At 42.7% G+C, this 19,636-nt stretch overlaps 1 protein-coding gene across 3 annotated transcripts in view; it reads right to left on the bottom strand.

The window, feature by feature from the left end:
• The window catches only part of rnf130 (ring finger protein 130), a 65,711-nt gene extending 52,931 nt beyond the window's left edge, over positions 1-12,780 (bottom strand). The window contains exons 1-2 of one of the 3 annotated variants that reach the window (XM_060927203.1): positions 12,235-12,780; positions 6,537-7,002 (exon numbers count right to left, since the gene is read on the bottom strand). In XM_060927203.1, the coding sequence (XP_060783186.1) occupies positions 6,537-6,822 (286 nt within the window). In that variant the 5' untranslated portion in view covers positions 6,823-7,002; positions 12,235-12,780. Of the gene's footprint in view, positions 1-6,536; positions 7,035-12,234 lie in introns of all 3 variants that reach the window. The other 2 variants (XM_060927202.1, XM_060927201.1) reach the window with 2 other exon arrangements.
• Between the last annotated feature and the right edge of the window lie 6,856 nt (positions 12,781-19,636).

Genomic DNA, 19,636 nt, shown 5'->3' with positions numbered 1-19,636 from the left:
TACTGTAGGCAAGACTATGCAGATATTTACTAACTAAAAACTTTAGTGCGTAGTCGTACTTCACATACTGCGCTCTGGCGTCCTCTCACCTGAGCTCAGTCTCACACCGAGTTCTCACCGCAGTCCATCATTTATTCCTCCATTACACGCTTCGACTGAGGCAGACAAATAGCTGCTTGAAAATGTTCTGTAACATTTGGCCGTTTTTGCTGATTTAAACAAAAGCAGAACACTGTGCTTGGTCGACTCGAAGCTGCTGCATGCTACAAGGCTAACAAGCGAGCTATTTCACTTTGAGATAAATTATCAACTTGATTCACCACAAGCAAAATATCCGCCAAACGTAGGCTTTAATTAATCCACAGGGAGCTCATAACTTAGAATAAATCTCCACCAAATTTGAACTGAAGGGTTTACCCACACTGGCAGCTGTCTGGGACAAAACTCTATCAATCAATCAGTCCATTCTCAATGGGAAAATTAGTGATTAAAAATGGCAATTAAAAAAAACGAGCAGAATGATCAATTAGCTGTGCACAAGCCCACTACTTGGGTATACGACGGATAAGGTAAGACTGGTTTGAGATCAATATCTCAAAAACTGTGGGTGAAGAAACAGTCAAAAAATTGAGGGCCTAATAATATAAATAATAAAACTTAAGAACAGGACGTGATCGCTTTCTAATCACCTAATTACAGCGGCAGGTCAGAAAAAAACGACCACGTGGCCACAGTGACCTCTTCCTTCTTCTTCTTTAGTGTTACATATTTCACAGCATCATATAACCCTGTAATCATCAATTTTAATTAAAATGAAATATACAGCTCATATACAAACCGATCAGCCATAAACCTGCCTCGTGTTGTGTAGGTTCTCCTTGTGCCGTGAAAACAGCTGTGACCCGTCGAGGCCTGGACTCCATTTGACCTCTGAAGGTGGGTGTGGTTTCTGGCACTAAGACGTCAGTGGCAGATCCTGTAAGTTGTGGGCGGGGCCTCCATGGATCGGCCTTGTTTGTCAGCACATCTCACAGATACTCGATCGGACTGAGTTCTGGGGATACTGGAGTCCGAGTCAACACCTTGAGCTCGCTCTTATGTTCCTGAACAATGTTTGCTGAACATAATGGAAAAGAAAACCTGATTCCTCAGACCAGACGTCCTTCTTGCATTGCTCCATGGTCCAGTTCTGATGCTTGCGTGCCCATTGTAGGTCTTTCGGTGGTGTACAGGAGTCAGTCTGGTCACTCTGACTGATCTGCAGTTACACAGCTCCAGACGCAGGAAGCCGTGATGCACTGTGTGTCTGATTCCTTTCTATCAGAGCCAGCAGTGACTTTTTCAGCAGTTTGTGCTCCAGCAGTTCTTCTGTGGGATTGGACCAAATGGCCTTGCCTTTGTGCCCCATGTGAATCAGTGAGCCTTCAACACCCATGACCCTGTCACTGGTTCTCCTCCCTTGGACCAGTTTTGTTCAGTACTAACCACTGCACACTGGGAACACCCCACAGGATGTGCTGTTTTGGAGATGTTCAGACCCCGTCATCTCACCATCACAATGTGGCCCTTGGTGTCAAAGTCACTCAGATCCTTACACTCACCCATTTTTCCTGCTTCCAACACATCAACTTCAAACCTAATATATCTGCCTGAATACATATCTAATTCTTATTTATGGTTTTCTAGAATCATTTTGTTGTGATGATAATGTGTCGCGAACTCGTTTTCACTCGTCACGTTTCTCTCTCTGATAAATGATTGGAAACTCACTTAAAAATCCAAAACTCGTAACATGTTTAAATGGAGACTGGGTTTATGGCGTCAATGTGTATAACGGTGATACACTGTACACCTGATTATCACACATTCCAGTCTGTACACACACACACACACACACACACACGTCCGCTGTCCAGTGAGGAAACAGGGTGAAGACAATTAGCCTTTTTATTTGGATGCCAAGAGCATTTACCAGCATTTGGAATCGTTTCAGTGCCAGAAACCACATGATGCTCTCCTTCAAAAAAAAAGTGCTTGTGTCTCCCAGCGGAGAGGCTCTTACACCGCACTGAAACTCTACACCACCGACATTCATACCGGACACTGCAGCGCTTCTCTGGATCGCTATCCGCGAGTGGTGTTCTGTCTGCCTGTCCATTAGAGAGAGAGAGAGAGAGAGAGAGAGGTTTCTTTATCTATCTCTGTTTTTGTCAGTTTCCTCTTTACCTGTCTGTCTACATTTGTGTGCATCCAACTCTCTCTCTCTGTCAGAAAAACAGTATTTATAAAACTTCAGAAATATAAAAATCAATACAGTAACTTTTGAAAAGTATGAGGCGAGAATGGAGAGAATTAAAGTTACAATAAATAAAATGGTCTAATCGTTTCCTAATAAGGCGTTTCGATGTTCTGTCTGAGAGGCCAATCGACTTTTAACTCGGATTCTGAGTGAAAATTTCATTTAAACGCTGACAAAACAGACAGGAAATGATGTGAGGGGAAAATAAGCAGTGCTTAAAAGCAGAAGCAGAAGCATGAATCATTCAGTTTACGTTCTTCATCTCTTCACATGTTAGAACATACAGAGAGCCTGAGGCACTCCGACATGTGATTTAAAAAAAGAACAGAAAAACAGAAAATGACGCCTGCTGTCCGTGTGCCGTCCCTCTCCAGTGGATGGAGTGGAAATGAGGGGAGAGACACAGAGAGAGAGAGGAGGCAAAAAAGGCATGTCTCTGTGTGTGTCTCTGTGTGTGTGTGTGTGTGTTCAAAAACACAAAACAGGAAGTAATATACTGCCTTATTTATCTAATTCATTTTTCTTTATTTTGCACACACACTATAAATGTCTGAATCATCATTTCCATCAAAACACGAGTTCATACTTCCTGATTTGGATTTTTACATTTATGACATCACATCCTGTTTATTTTTCCAAAACACAGGTTTCTGATATTAAAGCTTTTTTTTTTTTCTGTAATTAATTCAGAATGAATCACAAACCACATGCCCTCTCAGGGCTCTGATAATGTCTTCAAGAAGCCATGTTTACAGGAAAAGCACAGGAAGTCCGACTTCACAGAACACACACACACACACACACACACCCGCCCTTCTGAAAACCAACACTACACTCCTAACACTTTAAAGGCTTTAAACACACGCCAGTATACAGCGATCACCCTGGTATACACACACGTTACTGACTGTAGTCCATCTGTTGTTCTGCACAAAGTACTGGCACCCCTTACAGTACCTCCCTTATCTATCATCGAGACAGTCCAGCCATGACACTTTCTGTTGCTCTATTTCTGTCTCATGAGGACAATGTCTTTTTTTGTTCGCTTGTTGGTTTGTTTTTGGTTCGTTTCAACCAAACAGCAAACAAACTCGGTTCACTCGGTCTCTGCAAACTGCCTAAAAAGTGTCAAAGTACACTAAAGCTCTTTTTTCCCCATGTACAGTGTGGATTAATTATCTGCAGTTAACTTTCTGATGCTCAAAACTAGTTTGAAAATGTTCATCCACTCCAATTTCTTGAATTTGATACCAATAACAAAACAATAGAACTGTGGCAATGAAGAAAGCACACGTTATTTTAAACACAGCTGATATAGCGTTTAACTCGCTGTGTTTATGTAGGTACATATTTAAATGTCTGCCTTATGATTTATTTAATACTTTTGTCCAAGGTTTAGAATAAATTATTGACCATATGCACCAAAATTATTCAGTACACAGCAGTATTGAGATGCGTCTAAGCCATGTCCAATGTCATGTGCATTCATGAAATAAAATACATCAGTGATCAGACCACGACAACATAACTAGATTCCACACCAATCCAGGGTTTTATCCAGTATCAGACACACGATATTTGGCTGGTGGTTTCCGAAATGCCTGCTCAGTGATCGTGCCTTTCCACTGATGGACAGGGTCATGGTGGCCAATACTGTTTTGCAGTGTAAGAGATGGACGACAGTCAGTAAGAGTAGTCCTGATGTGACTCCAGCACAAGCCAAGGTGACTCCACAGCGACGAAACTACGCCAGGTCAGCTTTAATGAAGCACCATTACAGTATCGCTTACAGAAACATCCTCATGATGACATCACAACCAAAAAATACATTTACTGTATTTAACAAAGTGCACCATTAACTAATATTTCTGAGAGAGGATGAAAAAAAGACATGGAAAAAAAACCCTTGGAGAAAAAGAGTGCAAGCTGATACACAAGTCTAATCCTCTACTTCCTCACGATTCGATCCGTCCTGTCGAAGCCAAAAAGACATGATTCAGCAGAATTATAAATAACAACAGCTTTTGGTTCAGTTCTTAGGGAAGGTAAAAACTGAAACACACACGTCAGCATGTCCAAATCATCACACACTTGTCAAAAAAGTTCAATAAAAGACATACGTGTGATTAAAAAAAAAGCTCAACAAGCAGCTAAACTGACTGATCACACTATTCTACTGGGTGTGGCTTCATATTATAACATTATTCTAATTGGATGCTTAATTGACAGCTTGCTATCTAAGACTCCACCTGCAAGGTGACTCACGCATCAGGATTCATTCGTAACGAGAGTTACACCGTAGCGACGCGTGCGAGGTTAGTTTTTCACTCACAATATTAGCTTTCTCATGGTTCGTTAGCTTTTTGCGAGAGAAATCAACTCAGCTTCGCTTTGGCGGTTTACATCAGCTGAGCTCTCACTCACTAGATTAGCTTGTGCTCACTGGGTCAGCTTAGCTTTCACTCTTTCACTTTCCTGTTTCTCACGCGGTCAGCTTAGCGTTAGCATTTTAGGTTAGATTTAACTCAGAAGGTTAACGTTTGCTCTTTATGCTAGCTTTTGCTTGCTGGATTCACTTTCACTCTCTAGTTCGGCTTACACTTGCAGATGAGTCTACACGCAGAATCATAGACAAGGCCACATTCCCATCAATGACCTTTAAGACACGCCCACTCAAAGGCACTCTTTTCCATATATGGACTCCCCCTACACATGCTGTGGTCTGAATTATTAAAATAAGACTCTGTACAAAAAAAAAAATTCACTTCCTTTACACTGTTTAGCATCAACTGCTAACACAACTACCACAGGTTCTGCCTTAGTAAAGGTCATTAGCTTTGTATCAAACTTGTGACCTCAGTCAAAAGTGCTGAATATAAAGAGTGTCTCATTCCTGTGGACTTTCTGCTTCGTGATGGTGTAAATCTGAACATTAACCCACTTCCTGAAACTGCACAGAAAACTGCAGTCTCACAAAGCAACAGGAAGTGCTTTCACAGCGACCTGACGCACTCACCATCTCATTCACTCACCCCTCATGAGGATTCAGTTTGTTACCAAGCGTGTGCATAGGTTCTCTCAGTACACCTGCCCCGAGGTAACCCTCACCACATGTCCTGATTTTACAGGTGTCTCTGGGTAAACATGGGCGGGGCTAAATCAATTTAACCAGCTCATCACAAACTGCTGTATCAATTAAACAGATTTTAGAGGACAGGTCGACACTGCAGGCAGGACAATATCCATTGTGTGAAACTGCCAGACACACAATACAATGCATGACACAAGACATGACCAGATACACGACAAGTAGAGACATGTCTATCAGAGAGAAGACTCGCAGAGACATGCCCAGGAACACCAGCAGCAGAGACATGACCAGAGACACAACCAGAGGCATGGGTCACAAAAACATGACGAGAGAAGACACAATCACCAGCAACACCACCGCCAGAGACACGACCGCCGCCAGAGACACAATCGCCAGCAACAGGGCCACCAGAGAGCCCACCACCAGCAACAGGACCACCAAAGACCCCACCACCAGCAACAGGACCACCAGAGACCCCACCACCAGCAACAGGACCACCAGAGACCCCACCACCAGCAACAGGACCACCAGAAACCCCACCACCAGAGACCCCACCACCAGCAACAGGACCACCAGAAACCCCACCACCAGAGACCCCACCACCAGCAACAGGACCACCAGAAACCCCACCACCAGAGAGCCCACCACCAGCAACAGGACCACCAAAGACCCCACCACCAGCAACAGGACCACCAGAGACCCCACCACCAGCAACAGGACCACCAGAAACCCCACCACCAGAGACCCCACCACCAGCAACAGGACCACCAGAAACCCCACCACCACAGACCCCACCACCAGCAACAGGACCACCAGAAACCCCACCACCAGAGAGCCCACCACCAGCAACAGGACCACCAAAGACCCCACCACCAGCAACAGGACCACCAGAGACCCCACCACCAGCAACAGGACCACCAGAGACCCCACCACCAGCAACAGGACCACCAGAGACCCCACCACCAGCAACAGGACCACCAGAAACCCCACCACCAGAGACCCCACCACCAGCAACAGGACCACCAGAGACCCCACCACCAGCAACAGGACCACCAGAAACCCCACCACCAGCAACAGGACCACCAAAGACCCCACCAGAGTATTGAACAGTGGCACAATCAGTGACAGGGACACAGACACACTCACCTCCATTGACAGCAGCAGGTGCAATTATAATCCCCTTCACCTCCGATTTGGGCGAGTTCTGTCCGTACCTGCCGTCCTCCTTTGATATCACGTGCTTGGTGTTTCCCCTGCTGTCCTGCACTGTGGCGTTAATTGTAGCGCTGTAATATTCCTCTTTGTTCACCACCGTTTTGTCAGTTTTGTCCGTACCTGCGCAGGACACACACCTGGGCAGGAGGAGCGAGAGAAGGATGCAGCAGAGGAACAAAGCCATGCAGGATGAAGATGTTCTCCGTTTCTTCTGCATTTTGACAGTCTCTATATTCCAGTGAAACAAACTGATGAAGTGCTTTCACACGCTTGCTCTGTGTCCGAGTGAAACCGCCGCTGACTCACGACATAACGACCTCACAGCCATGTCCACATCCAGGACACGCAGGAACACCAAGGGACAACAACAGCAGAACCAGGAGAGCACAGGGGCCGTCTGAGAGAACCAGGAACAGAAACACACATCACCTAATAATAATAATAATAAAGAATGATACATGTAGAGAGACATACAGAGAAACAAAGAGACAGACAAACAAATAGATAGACAAACTGACTGACAGGCAGACAGACAGATTGAGACTGATGGACAGACAAATAGAGAAGCAGACAGACATACAGAAACAGAGAGACAGACAGATAGAGGGACAGACAGAGAGACACAGATAGAGGGACAGACAGGCAGACACAGATAGAGGGGCAGAGATACAGGGACAGACAGACAGAGAGACAGACAGATAGAGGGACAGACACAGATAGACAAAAAATTAGCACCCTGGTATAATGATGACACTCGCACATTAAAACAGACCACTCGAAAATTGGAACGTAAATGGCGTCAAACAAAATTGGTAGTGTTCAAATTAGCGTGGAAGGAGAGCTTCCTGAGGTACAGAAAAGCTCTTAGTGCTGCGAGATCAACATATCTCTCCTCCCTAATAGAAGATAACAAAAATAATCCTAGATTCCTATTTAATAGTGTAGCAAAATTAACCAGGAATAAGTCCACTATAGACACATGCACACCTGCAGTATGGAGTAGCAACGACTTCATGAATTTTTTTAATGACAAAATTGAGAATATCCGACAAAAAATTCAAACTACTAATTTAAGGTCAGACAATGTAAGTGACCCTGTAGTTAACAATATAACTGTATCAGATCAGCAATTAGAATGTTTTACTCCCCTTAGAGAAACTGAATTACTTTCATTAATCTCCACATCAAAAGCCTCAACTTGCGTACTAGATCCCTTACCGACACATCTATTCAAACAGATAATACCTGAAGTAATTGAACCGCTTCTAAAAATAATAAATTCTTCTCTTACGATTGGCTATGTACCCAAATCCTTTAAACTAGCAGTTATCAAACCCCTGATTAAAAAACCTGACCTTGATCCCTGTCAGCTGTCCAATTATCGGCCAATATCAAACCTCCCCTTTATCTCCAAGATCCTTGAAAAAGCTGTGGCACAGCAGTTATGCTCATATTTACATAGGAATAACATCCATGAAATGTATCAGTCAGGATTTAGACCTCATCATAGCACAGAGACAGCTCTGGTTAAAGTAGTAAACGACCTACTGTTGGCGTCTGATCAGGGCTGTGTCTCGCTGCTTGTGTTGCTTGACCTTAGTGCAGCATTTGATACCATTGATCATTCCATTCTTCTGGATAGACTAGAAAATGTTGTGGGAGTTAAGGGAACGGCCCTCTCCTGGCTCAGCTCTTATTTAACTGATCGCTATCAGTATGTTGATATTTCTAGACGTACTGAGGTAAAGTTTGGTGTTCCACAAGGTTCTGTCTTGGGTCCACTGCTTTTTTCTTTATATATGTTCCCTCTGGGTGATATTATTCGTAAACATAGTATTAGTTTCCACTGTTATGCTGATGACACACAGTTGTATGTTTCTGCAAAACCTGATGAGACACCAGCTTAATAGAACTGAGGAATGTGTGAAGGACATTAGACACTGGATGATTATTAACTTCCTTCTGCTTCACTCTGACAAGACTGAAGTACTTGTACTCGGACCACATGCAGCTAGAAGTAAGTTTTCTGATTCCACAGTGACTCTGGATGGCCTTTCTGTTTCTTCACGTGCAGCAGTAAAAGACCTCGGAGTGATTATTGACCCCAGTCTTTCATTCAAAACTCACATTGATAACATTACCCAGGTACAGTGGTGCTTGAAAGTTTGTGAACCCTTTAGAATTTTCTATATTTCTGCATAAATATGACCTAAAACATCATCAGATTTTCACACAAGTCCTAAAAGTAGATAAAGAGAACCCAGTTAAACAAATGAGACAAAAATATTATACTTGGTCATTTATTCATTGAGGAAAATGATCCAATATTGCATATCTGTGAGTGGCAAAAGTATGTGAACCTTAGCTTTCAGTATCTGGTGCAGCAATAACTGCAACTAAACGTTTGCGGTAACTGTTGATCAGTCCCGCACACCGGCTTGGAGGAATTTTAGCCCGTTCCTCCGTACAGAACAGCTTCAACTCTGGGATGTTGGTGGGTTTCCTCACATGAACTGCTCGCTTCAGGTCCTTCCACAACATTTCCATTGGATTAAGGTCAGGACTTTGACTTGGCCATTCCAAAACATTCACTTTATTCTTCTTTAACCATTCTTTGGTAGAACGACTTGTGTGCTTAGGGTCGTTGTCTTGCTGCATGACCCACCTTCTCTTGAGATTCAGTTCATGGACAGATGTCCTGACATTTTCCTTTAGAATTCGCTGGTATAATTCAGAATTCATTGTTCCATCAATGATGGCAAGCCGTCCTGGCCCAGATGCAGCAAAACAGGCCCAAACCATGATACTACCACCACCATGTTTCACAGATGGGATAAGGTTCTTATGCTGGAATGCAGTGTTTTCCTTTCTCCAAACATAACGCTTCTCATTTAAACCAAAAAGTTCTATTTTGGTCTCATCCATCCATAAAACATTTTTCCAATAGCCTTCTGGCTTGTCCACGTGATCTTTAGCAAACTGCAGACAAGCAGCAATGTTCTTTTTGGAGAGCAGTGGCTTTCTCCTTGCAACCCTGCCATGCACACCATTGCTGTTCAGTGTTCTCCTGATGATGAACTCATGAACATTGACATTAGCCAATGTGAGAGAGGCCTTCAGTTGCTTAGAAGTTACCCTGGGGTCCTTTGTGGCCTCGCCGACTATTACACGCCTTGCTCTTGGAGTGATCTTTATTGGTCAACCACTCCTAGGGAGGGTAACTATGGTCTTGAATTTCTTCCATTTGTACACAATCTGTCTGACTGTGGATTGGTGGAGTCCAAACTCTTTAGAGATGGTTTTGTAACCTTTTCCAGCCTGATGAGCATCAACAATGCTTTTTCTGAGGTCCTCAGAAATCTCCTTTGTTCGTGCCATGATACACTTCCACAAACATGTGTTGTGAAGATCAGACTTTGATAGATCCCTGTTCTTTAAATAAAACAGGGTGCCCACTCACACCTGATTGTCATCCCATTGATTGAAAACACCTGACTCTAATTTCACCTTCAAATTAACTGCTAATCCTAGAGGTTCACATACTTTTGCCACTCACAGATATGCAATATTGGATCATTTTCCTCAATAAATAAATGACCAAGTCTAATATTTTTGTCTCATTTGTTTAACTGGGTTCTCTTTATCTACTTTTAGGACTTGTGTGAAAATCTGATGATGTTTTAGGTCATATTTATGCAGAAATATAGAAAATTCTAAAGGGTTCACAAAGTTTCAAGCACCACTGTAGCTTTCTTTCATCTCAGAAATATTGCTAAGATAAGAAATTTAATGTCCCTACATGACGCAGAAAAATTAGTTCATGCTTTCGTTCCCTCCAGGTTGGATTATTGTAATGCCTTACTGTCTGGATGTTCCAATAAGTGCATAAAGAAGCTCCAGTTCGTTCAAAATGCAGCAGCAAGAGTCCTTACTAGAACTAGAAAATATGACCCCATCACCCCTGTCTTATCCACACTGCATTGGCTCCCAATCAAATTTCATATAGATAAAATACTACTATTGACCTTTAAAGCACTGAATGGTCTCGCACCACAGTACCTGAGTGAACTTCTGCTCCTCTATGACCCGCCACGCCTACTTAGATCAAAAGGTGCAGGCTATCTGCTGGTACCTCATATAGTGAAGGCTACATCAGGGGGCGGAGCCTTTTCTTACAAAGCCCCACAGTTATGGAATAGCCTTTGAAGTAGCGTTCAGGAATCAGACAGTCTCAGTGTTTAAGTCTCGGCTGAAAACAGATCTGTTTCGTCAAGCCTTGTGTTAATGGTGTTTATGAGGTAAAGGTGTAGATCTGGAGGATCCTCAGACAGAGTGTTTTGGTAAACTGGGATGTATGGATGCTGTCAGTCCCCACTCGCTTGCTCACTCGAGTTTGTTGACGGTGTAGTGGCTGCTGCTTTATGTCCCGGTGCCCCTCATGCCTGTGTTACCTTCTGGCTCTCCCCTTTTAGTTATGCTGTCATAGTTAGTCTCACCGGAGTCCCTGCTTGTACTCAGTGCAATATGTATACTGTTCCTACTTATTCAGGTGACACTGGGCATACCTAACAACCTGTGTTTTCTCTCCCCCCTCCAAAATCTGTCCCTCTGAGTTACATGTCGGTCCTGGGATCGAGATGCTGAACCTCTTCTGCTCCTCGGACCTGCCTGATCCATCCTGGTGCCCTGTGTCTGGTTGGAGTCTCATCACATCGCTCCTGTGGAGGACGGCCCCATGTGGACAGTTGAAAGTCACACCTGGAGGACGCTCTGGACTCTTACAGTAATGCTTTTATGGCTGAGGACTACAGTTAACTTGCTAACTTTAGGACTGCAGTTGTCATGAACAGTTTTGCACTCAAGTTTCCATCAATGAAGAGTTTATAACATCAGCGAAACTGACTTCATGTTAAAACTGTTAATATTATAGTCAGGCTGTCTGTTGTTGCCCAAATGAGGATGGGTTCCCTTTTGAGTCTGGTTCCTCTCGAGGTTTCTTCCTCATGTCGTCTGAGGGGGTTTTTCCTGCCACCGTCGCCACAGGCTTCATCATTGGGGATAGATTAGGGATAAAATTAGCTCATGTTTTAAGTCGTTCAAATTCTGTAAAGCTGCTTTGCGACAATGTTTATTGTTAAAAGCGCGATACAAATAAACTTGACTTGACATAGAGGGACAGATAGAGAGGCAGACAGACAGATAGATAGAGAGGCAGACAGATAGATAGATAGAGAGGCAGACAGATGCTTTATTGATGCTGTAAGAGAATCTGCTTTGTTCTGAATCAGTGATGAAGGTTAAGAGGAAAAGCAATTCTTCACATCAAATCAGTGTACAGATCCAAAACATCAATAATAATAATAATAATAATAATAATAATAATAAGCAGGCAGTGACGTGCAGCAGGGCTGATTAACTGCACGCGCTGATTTATTATTATTAGAGGAGCGCGCGTGCTGCAGATGTGGATGGTGATCATCACCGTTATCAGTATTTGCAGCTCGGTACAGATGTTCAGCGCGTGCACGAGACGCCTCGCCTGGCGACACACCGCCCTGCACTCGATCGGTTGTTTATTTGTTTGTTTATTTGTTAAAGAGAGAAAACGGCGGTGTGTTTAATCGGTTACCTGTTCCGGTGTGAAAGCCTCGCGCGCGCTGTGAGATTCTCATCCGCGGCCTGCTTTTCTCCAGCAAACTCACATCATCTCCAAATCTCTCTCTCTCTCCCCCTCTCTCCCCCCCTCTCTGTGTGCGTGTCTCTCTCTCTCCCTCACTGTGCGTGTCTGTCTCTCTCTGTCTCCCAATCTCTCGCTCCGTGTATCTGTCTCTCTCTGTGCGTGTCTGTCTCCCAATCTCTGTGTGTCTCTGTCTCTCTCTCTCTCTGTCTCTCTCTGTGTCTCTCTCTCTCTGTCTCCCAATCTCTCTCTGTGTGTGCGTGTCTGTCTATCTCTCCCTCTCTCTGTGTGTCTCTCTCCCAATCTATCTGTGTGTGTCTGTCTCCCAGTCTGTGTGTGTGTCTGTGTGTGTGTGTGTCTCTCCCTCTGTGTGTGTCTGTCTCCCAGTCTGTGTGTGTCTGTCTCCCAGTCTGTGTGTGTGTCTCTCCCTCTGTGTGTCTCTGTCTCCTTTTTTCCTGCAAAAACGGGACCACGCACGCGCGCGAGACACGAACTGGGGAGGAGAGGAAGTGAGGATGGGCGGGGCCAACGTGCGCACGCGCACAAGCGCTCGTGAAATGTAATTTACATTTATGTGTTAGACGATAATTTTCATATCCGGTATAAATAAATTAATAAAAAATAAAATCAATAACCTCCACTTCACCTCTTTATTTTTTTTACCTTCATCCTCCTTTCTTTCACTTTTTCCCTCCACTTCATCATGCTACTCTTCCTTCCTCATCTTCCTCTTTATTTACTTCCTCTTTATTTACTTCCTCTTCTGGATACTTTTCATCTTCAATCTTCATTCTTTTCATAATAATTCTTTCTTTCTTTCCCTTACTTTTTTCCTTCATTTCCTCTTCCTCTCCCCGAGGTCTGTTCTCCTCATCCTTATCCCACCCCTCATCTTCCTCTTTTACTTCCTCTTTGTTTTCTCCTTGACTGTTTGTCTTCTTTGTGATTATGCTCTTCTTCATCCTCTTCCTCACTATTCTTTTCATCTTCCCCTTCATTCTTTTCCTGTCCTTCTCTCTATCCTCCTCATGCTCTTTCTCTTTTACCTTTTATTTCTTCCCCACTTCACTTTCACTTTGATCAGGCTCATCTTCCTCTTGTCCTTCCTCCTCTTCTATCTTCTTTCCTTCTCCCAGTCTTCATCTTTATTTTCATTTTCTCTGCTGTTAATTGACTTCAAGATGAAATTTGTCTTTAATTTTACACAAAATGTTACAGAAACTCAGCTCTGTGTGTGTGAGATGAGGATGAGGAGCTGATGTGATGCTCTCGGATGTGGACCCCAGAGAGGTTTGTGGGGAAAATCAGGACTGCTGACATCTAGTGGCCATTTTTGTGTGATGAATAAAATAGAATATTTTTCCACAGAGGTTTTTTTTTTTTTTTTTAATCATAATATTTCTGAAAGATTAGAGATGCCCCAGTAACTCTCCTGTCTACACCATTTACTTTATAAATAATAAGCTGAATGAAAAACAGTTTCTGTACATAATGAATATGTAAATGATGGAGCAGTGATGCAGAAGGGTGTTTTTCAGCAGCCATCATGTGACGTCATCATCAACACGACGACAAATGACTGATTTGGGGCCTCAAGAAATAGAAAATTTTACTAATAAAAACTAATTTTAAATTTTAAGTTATTAATTAGGGCGGCATGGTGGTGTAGTGGTTAGCGCTGTCGCCTCACAGCAAGAAGGTCCAGGTTCGAGCCCCGTAGCCGGCGAGGGCCTTTCTGTGTGGAGTTTGCATGTTCTCCCCGTGTCCGCGTGGGTTTCCTCCGGGTGCTCCGGTTTCCCCCACAGTCCAAAGACATGCAGGTTAGGTTAACTGGTGACTCTAAATTGAGCGTAGGTGTGAATGTGAGTGTGAATGGTTGTCTGTGTCTATGTGTCAGCCCTGTGATGACCTGGCGACTTGTCCAGGGTGAACCCCGCCTTTCGCCCGTAGTCAGCTGGGATAGGATCCAGCTCGCCTGCGACCCTGTAGAACAGGATAATGAGATGAGTTATTAATTAATGTATTAATAAACATTAACACATTCGAGAAATAACATTTTATATATATATATATATATATATATATATATATATATATATATATATTAATCTTTAATGAATGATATGTTAAAAGATAACTTTAATTTTCTGAGATGTAATAAAAACATATTTATATGCCAAAGTCAGAACGTAACAGAAGTGTTGTGGACATATATATTCTCAATTTTAACCAGGGCTTTGAACCAGAATTTTTTTCCTATTGGTTCGTTCCGAACAGAAACGGAATTTTAACGTTTCCGGTTTTGGATTCCACCATTAAATAGACGTTCCCGAACCGGTTAGAACAGGGGTCGGCAACCCAAAATGTTCAAAGAGCCATTTTGGCCCAAAAAAAGCAAAAACCGTACCTGTCTGGAGCCGCAAAAATAAAAGCCTTATATGACCTTAATATGAAGGCAACATAGACTGTCAGTACATTAGCTATATACGCATACTGTTGAAAGGACTAAGTAGGCTGCAAATACAAAATGAACATTCATGGTTAAATGTTTATTTTCCCTGCAGCGCATCCTGGAGAGAATGATGCATCACGTGACTACGCTGGCGCACGATATTTGGTGCTTGAAGTTTAACTTCCATTACAGTATCAATGCGTTATGTTTTGTTGCACTGATTATAGAAATACAAGACATGCAAATACATATTTTTGGTGTCACCTCTTTTTATTGTGAGGTCGCGAGAAAAAAAACACAATGGGATGTGCGTAATAGGCCTTTCAGACCGCAAATGAAATGTCATCTTCAAACCTCAGTAACAATGCAACGCTTCTCTTTCACCCTTATCTGGGCAACAGAGTGCAATAACACACAGCCTGCATTTAAAAGGCCGCCTGCAAATATGAAAATAAAATGACTGCCTTTTGAAACGGTAAGTAGGCCATGCAATTTCCGTGCATTATCCCGTTTTCTTTAGTCTTCCGCAAATGCCAAGTTAAGTAGGCTAGCCTAAGTAGTGCAAATGAGTAAAATAAATATAACGATCCTTTTCTATTCTCCCCCCACGTGGCGTCACACACAAATAAAGAGGCTACAATTGCAAACGAGTAAAACAATTAAAATGCTTGCTTAAACATACAACACAGCAGAACAGCTGAAATTAACAAAATTAAAACAAGACAGTTAAAGTTCGATTTCTGTGCATTGTCCTCTTCTCTTTGGTTCATAAATGCCAAGTAGCAGTCAGTGCGAGGGTCAAACGCCGGAGCCTCCTCTTCTCTTCCCCCTCTTATCTACAGACACGCACAATACATCTTCAGACCTGAGTGATAAAACACAAATATATGGCTACTGATAAATATATAGGCTACTGACAAAATCAGAAATCTGGTCATAAAAACAGCCACTTTGTTAGGCCGACTAAATATGCGACAGGATTGTGTTGTCACCTGTTCAATGTGACTTCTGTTTTCGGACATCATTGGACAGCTTCTCAACATCGGGCATGTAAGATGAAACTTTAATCTTCACGCAGGACTGCAAGCTCTCATCTGTGAGGCGGGTGCGGTATTTGGATTTGATGTAGTTCACGTTTGAGAATATCTGCTCGCACAGATATGTTGATCCAAAGATGGATAATACCCCAAATGCGTATGTCTTCATGTTCCTGTAAGTGTCGGGAAGGGCCTTCCATGTTTCAAACACAAGTTTTTCTGGTGTTGGGAGGCTTTCAATGTCGCTCCATTTGTGATTTTGGGCAGCATGGGCTTTCTGGTGTCTGACGTCTTCAAGCTCTGCTGTCAGACTTTTGAATTTGGCCACTCACAAATCTTTGTCAGCTATATCAGCCATTTCCATTTCGAGGTCAGCTTGATTTACTCCTGGGAATGTATTCAACAAGGAAGGGTCAATTTCCAGGGGTGTGACAGGGAAAGAAAGTGTCATTTTTTCCTTTCGGAACTCACTAAATCTGCTCCCAAATGCAGCTTGCATATCAACGATTGCACCTTGCAAATAATCACCGTTGAGAGTGTGATCCTGATGGGCATCTTTGAACTCTCTCAGGGAGGAGAAGTGAGAGAGCGTGCCTCGCTGTACATCCCTAGCGAATACTGCCAGTTTGCACTCGAATGACAAAACGGCTTCCAGCATTTGCAGTGCAGTGTTTCCCCTCTCCTGGAGACTTTTATTAAGCATGTTTAGGTGACGTGTCATGTCAACCATGAAATGCAGTTTTTCCAGCCACTTGGTGTCTTCCAGTTGTGGGTAGCTCAGGTCTTTGCTTTTCAGGAATGTTTTAACGTGTTCTAAACAAGCTACAAAGCGACACAAAACGTCACCCCTGGATAGCCAGCGGACTTTGTTGTGTAGCAGGAGATCCGCATATTCGCTGTCAACTTCATCAAGCAATTCACGGAACTGACGGTGGTTTAAAGCTTTTGCAATTATTTTGTTCACAATCTGGATGACAAGGTTCATCACCTCCATACACTCCGGTGGGAATGTTTGTGCACACAGTGCCTCTTGGTGCAAGATGCAATGGAATACGAGCAGATGCCGATCCAATGCTTTTTGTAGTAAAGTCACAAACCCCCTTTGCGACCTTCTCATACTAGGTGCGCCGTCTGTAGCCACTGAAATCAGGTGGTTAGTGTTTATTCCGTTATTATTTAAACACTGCAGCACAGCCTCGCAGATGTCCTCACCCCGTGTTTGGCCTTTCAGTGGCATCAATCCTATCATTTCCTCTTGCGGCCCATCAGAATTCACGTACCTGCATAACACAGCTGTCTGCTCGATATCGGTCACGTCACACGACTCATCACAGGCAATTGAGTACGCTGGAGCGGAATTGATGTCCTTGATTTGCTGATCGGTGATGTTGTTTGCCATTTTATTGGCCCTGTCCTTCACCGTCTTTGCGGAGAGAGGCATGTCTTTAATTTTCTGGATGATCTCGGTTTTGTTTTTGAAGTCCGAAAATAGGTGCTCTGATATTTTAACCAATGACTCCTTCATGTACTCACCATCAGTGAATGGTTTTCCGCATCTTATTATCTCCCGGGCCGCAACAAAACTTGCAGCAGTGGTAGAGTTTGGAGATGTAATCCACTTCTTGAAACTGTTTTTTCGACCTTCAAATTTCTCCACAAGCATCGCAATGGCTCCTTTTCTCTCCGTTCCAACTGGGTGATCGGCAGCAAATTTAGCATGCTTAAGCTGGAAATGTCGCTCCAAATTGCTCTTCTTGTTATTTGACAACTTCTCGTTGCAAATCAAGCACGCAGGCAATCCTTCAGCATTGGCAATGAAAGCAAACGCGTCTGTCCATTCTTCTTTAAATCCCCTGTTCTCATCAGCTATCTTTCTTTTTTTGCCTTTAGAATCCATTGCCCATCACACACAACAGTGAATCTCTGACAACAGTGTAGCACAGTGTCGCAGGCTATGACGCAATTCTGCTATTTGGCGCCATTCTGAAATTCGGTATTTTAAATACATTATACACCTACATTACATACATTTTTACAGCATAAGAATTTTACTGTCATGTTCCTCTCTAAAATACCATATTAAAACAACAACAACAACAACAAAAAAATCATTCTTTTTCTATTTTCACAAATTTTTGAAAACGCTCCAGAGAGCCACTAGGGGGGTGCTAAAGAGCCGCATGCGGCTCTGGAGCTGTGGGTTGCCGACCCCTGGGTTAGAACAAAAAAATTTCATTCCCGGAACGGTTAATTACGTTCCCTGTCAGCTGTTTAACAAATGGCTATAAAATTATGTCTCTGTCTCATCCAGCTTAAGCCAAATGTAGGCTAATTCTATTACAACCTTCATTAAATAAGACAAGAAATAATTAAAAACAATTATTATTTCAAATGTTGGCGATTTGGATTCTCAGTATGTCTTCCCATCTACACAAACAGAAAAAGTGCCAAAAATGAAAGATAATTCATTTAGTGTGTTGCCAAAGGCTAGTCAGGCCCTATAGAGGGCTACCGCATGACGTCACTGCGCCGCGAGATTTTGTTAGGTGCCATATTGGAAGACCAAGTACACATCTATGCAAGTACATACATACATAAAACAAACTACACCTGAAATGTAGCCAGGGCCGGTTCTGCCCTAATCTGGACCCGGGTGCAACATCGCGCAACCCCCCCCCCAAAAAAACACCAGTCTAAATCAGGACAACCATCACATAACTATAACTATAAACATTTTATATCAACTATTTTAACTAAATGGGCTATAATAAATAAGCCTGCAGGCAGCCACGGCGGGCTGCCTCAGAAAAGTAACCATTTGTCCTACCTTAAAACTCGTTTTGCATTTTCTGCCTCCTTTTTTGTATTTTCGACCCTCCGTTTATTTTCTTTCCTTTTCTGAAAACCCGATTTGTGTCCAGACATTTTGTTCTGCTACCAACGAACTAACTCGTCAGGTCTCGTCTCTCGAGCTCGCGATGATTCCCGTGGGAGGGGCAACAACTGATACATTTTTACAAACAGCCAATAGGGAGGTTGTATCGTTCAGGCTCTTCTTTGCTCAGACACTCAGTAATTCACGTGGAGACGTGATAGTAGTCCACCTTCCCGCTCTCTCCATTCAGTCAGCGAACGTCACACAAGAAGTGAACCCCAGCGGGTCATAGAAACTTGCGCAGGAGAAGAATGGCTATTTTATTTGTAGGCTACGGAAACTTTGAGGAACTAAATAAAAACCGGTATTAACCGGTTACCATTATTTTTAATAAGCGTTTCTGTTCCGGAACATAAAAAATAATAAAGTTTCTGGTTTCATTTCTGTTCCATGTGAAATAGAAAAAGTTCCCGGTTTTCGTTTTCGTTCCTTGAACCGGTTCAAAGCCCTGATTTTAACAATGTAGAATTACTTTCTGAAACATAGGAAGGTGATGTTTTAGCAAATATAATTAATAAACATGTGTAGTAGAATAAACATACACATTCTTTCAATAAGATTAACATGGTATATAGCTAGATTGTAATTAATTTGTAACAGACGCGAGATGGACAATCGTAACAGAAGTAATGTAACAGACATCATTTTGGAACTCATAGGCTTGACTTTGGCATATAAATATGTTTTTATTACATCTCAGAAAATTAAAGTTATCTTTTCACATATCATTCATTAAAGATTACATGTTTTGTGACCTGATGGTAAAAAAAGAAATGGTTTTAGGTGAATTTTTAAAAGTAAGTTCATGTCCCCATTTCAGTACCCATAAGCGTGGAATCACTCATATATATATTAATTTGTGTGGGTTGATCCTCTTCTGCTGCTCTCCACTGTGCTGCTGCAAACAGGAAATTTCCCCACTGTGGGACA

This window comes from Neoarius graeffei, chromosome 8 (genome assembly GCF_027579695.1).
Source record: "Neoarius graeffei isolate fNeoGra1 chromosome 8, fNeoGra1.pri, whole genome shotgun sequence".
Classification (NCBI taxonomy): domain Eukaryota; kingdom Metazoa; phylum Chordata; class Actinopteri; order Siluriformes; family Ariidae; genus Neoarius; species Neoarius graeffei.
This window is presented reverse-complemented; position numbering and strand designations above follow the sequence as displayed.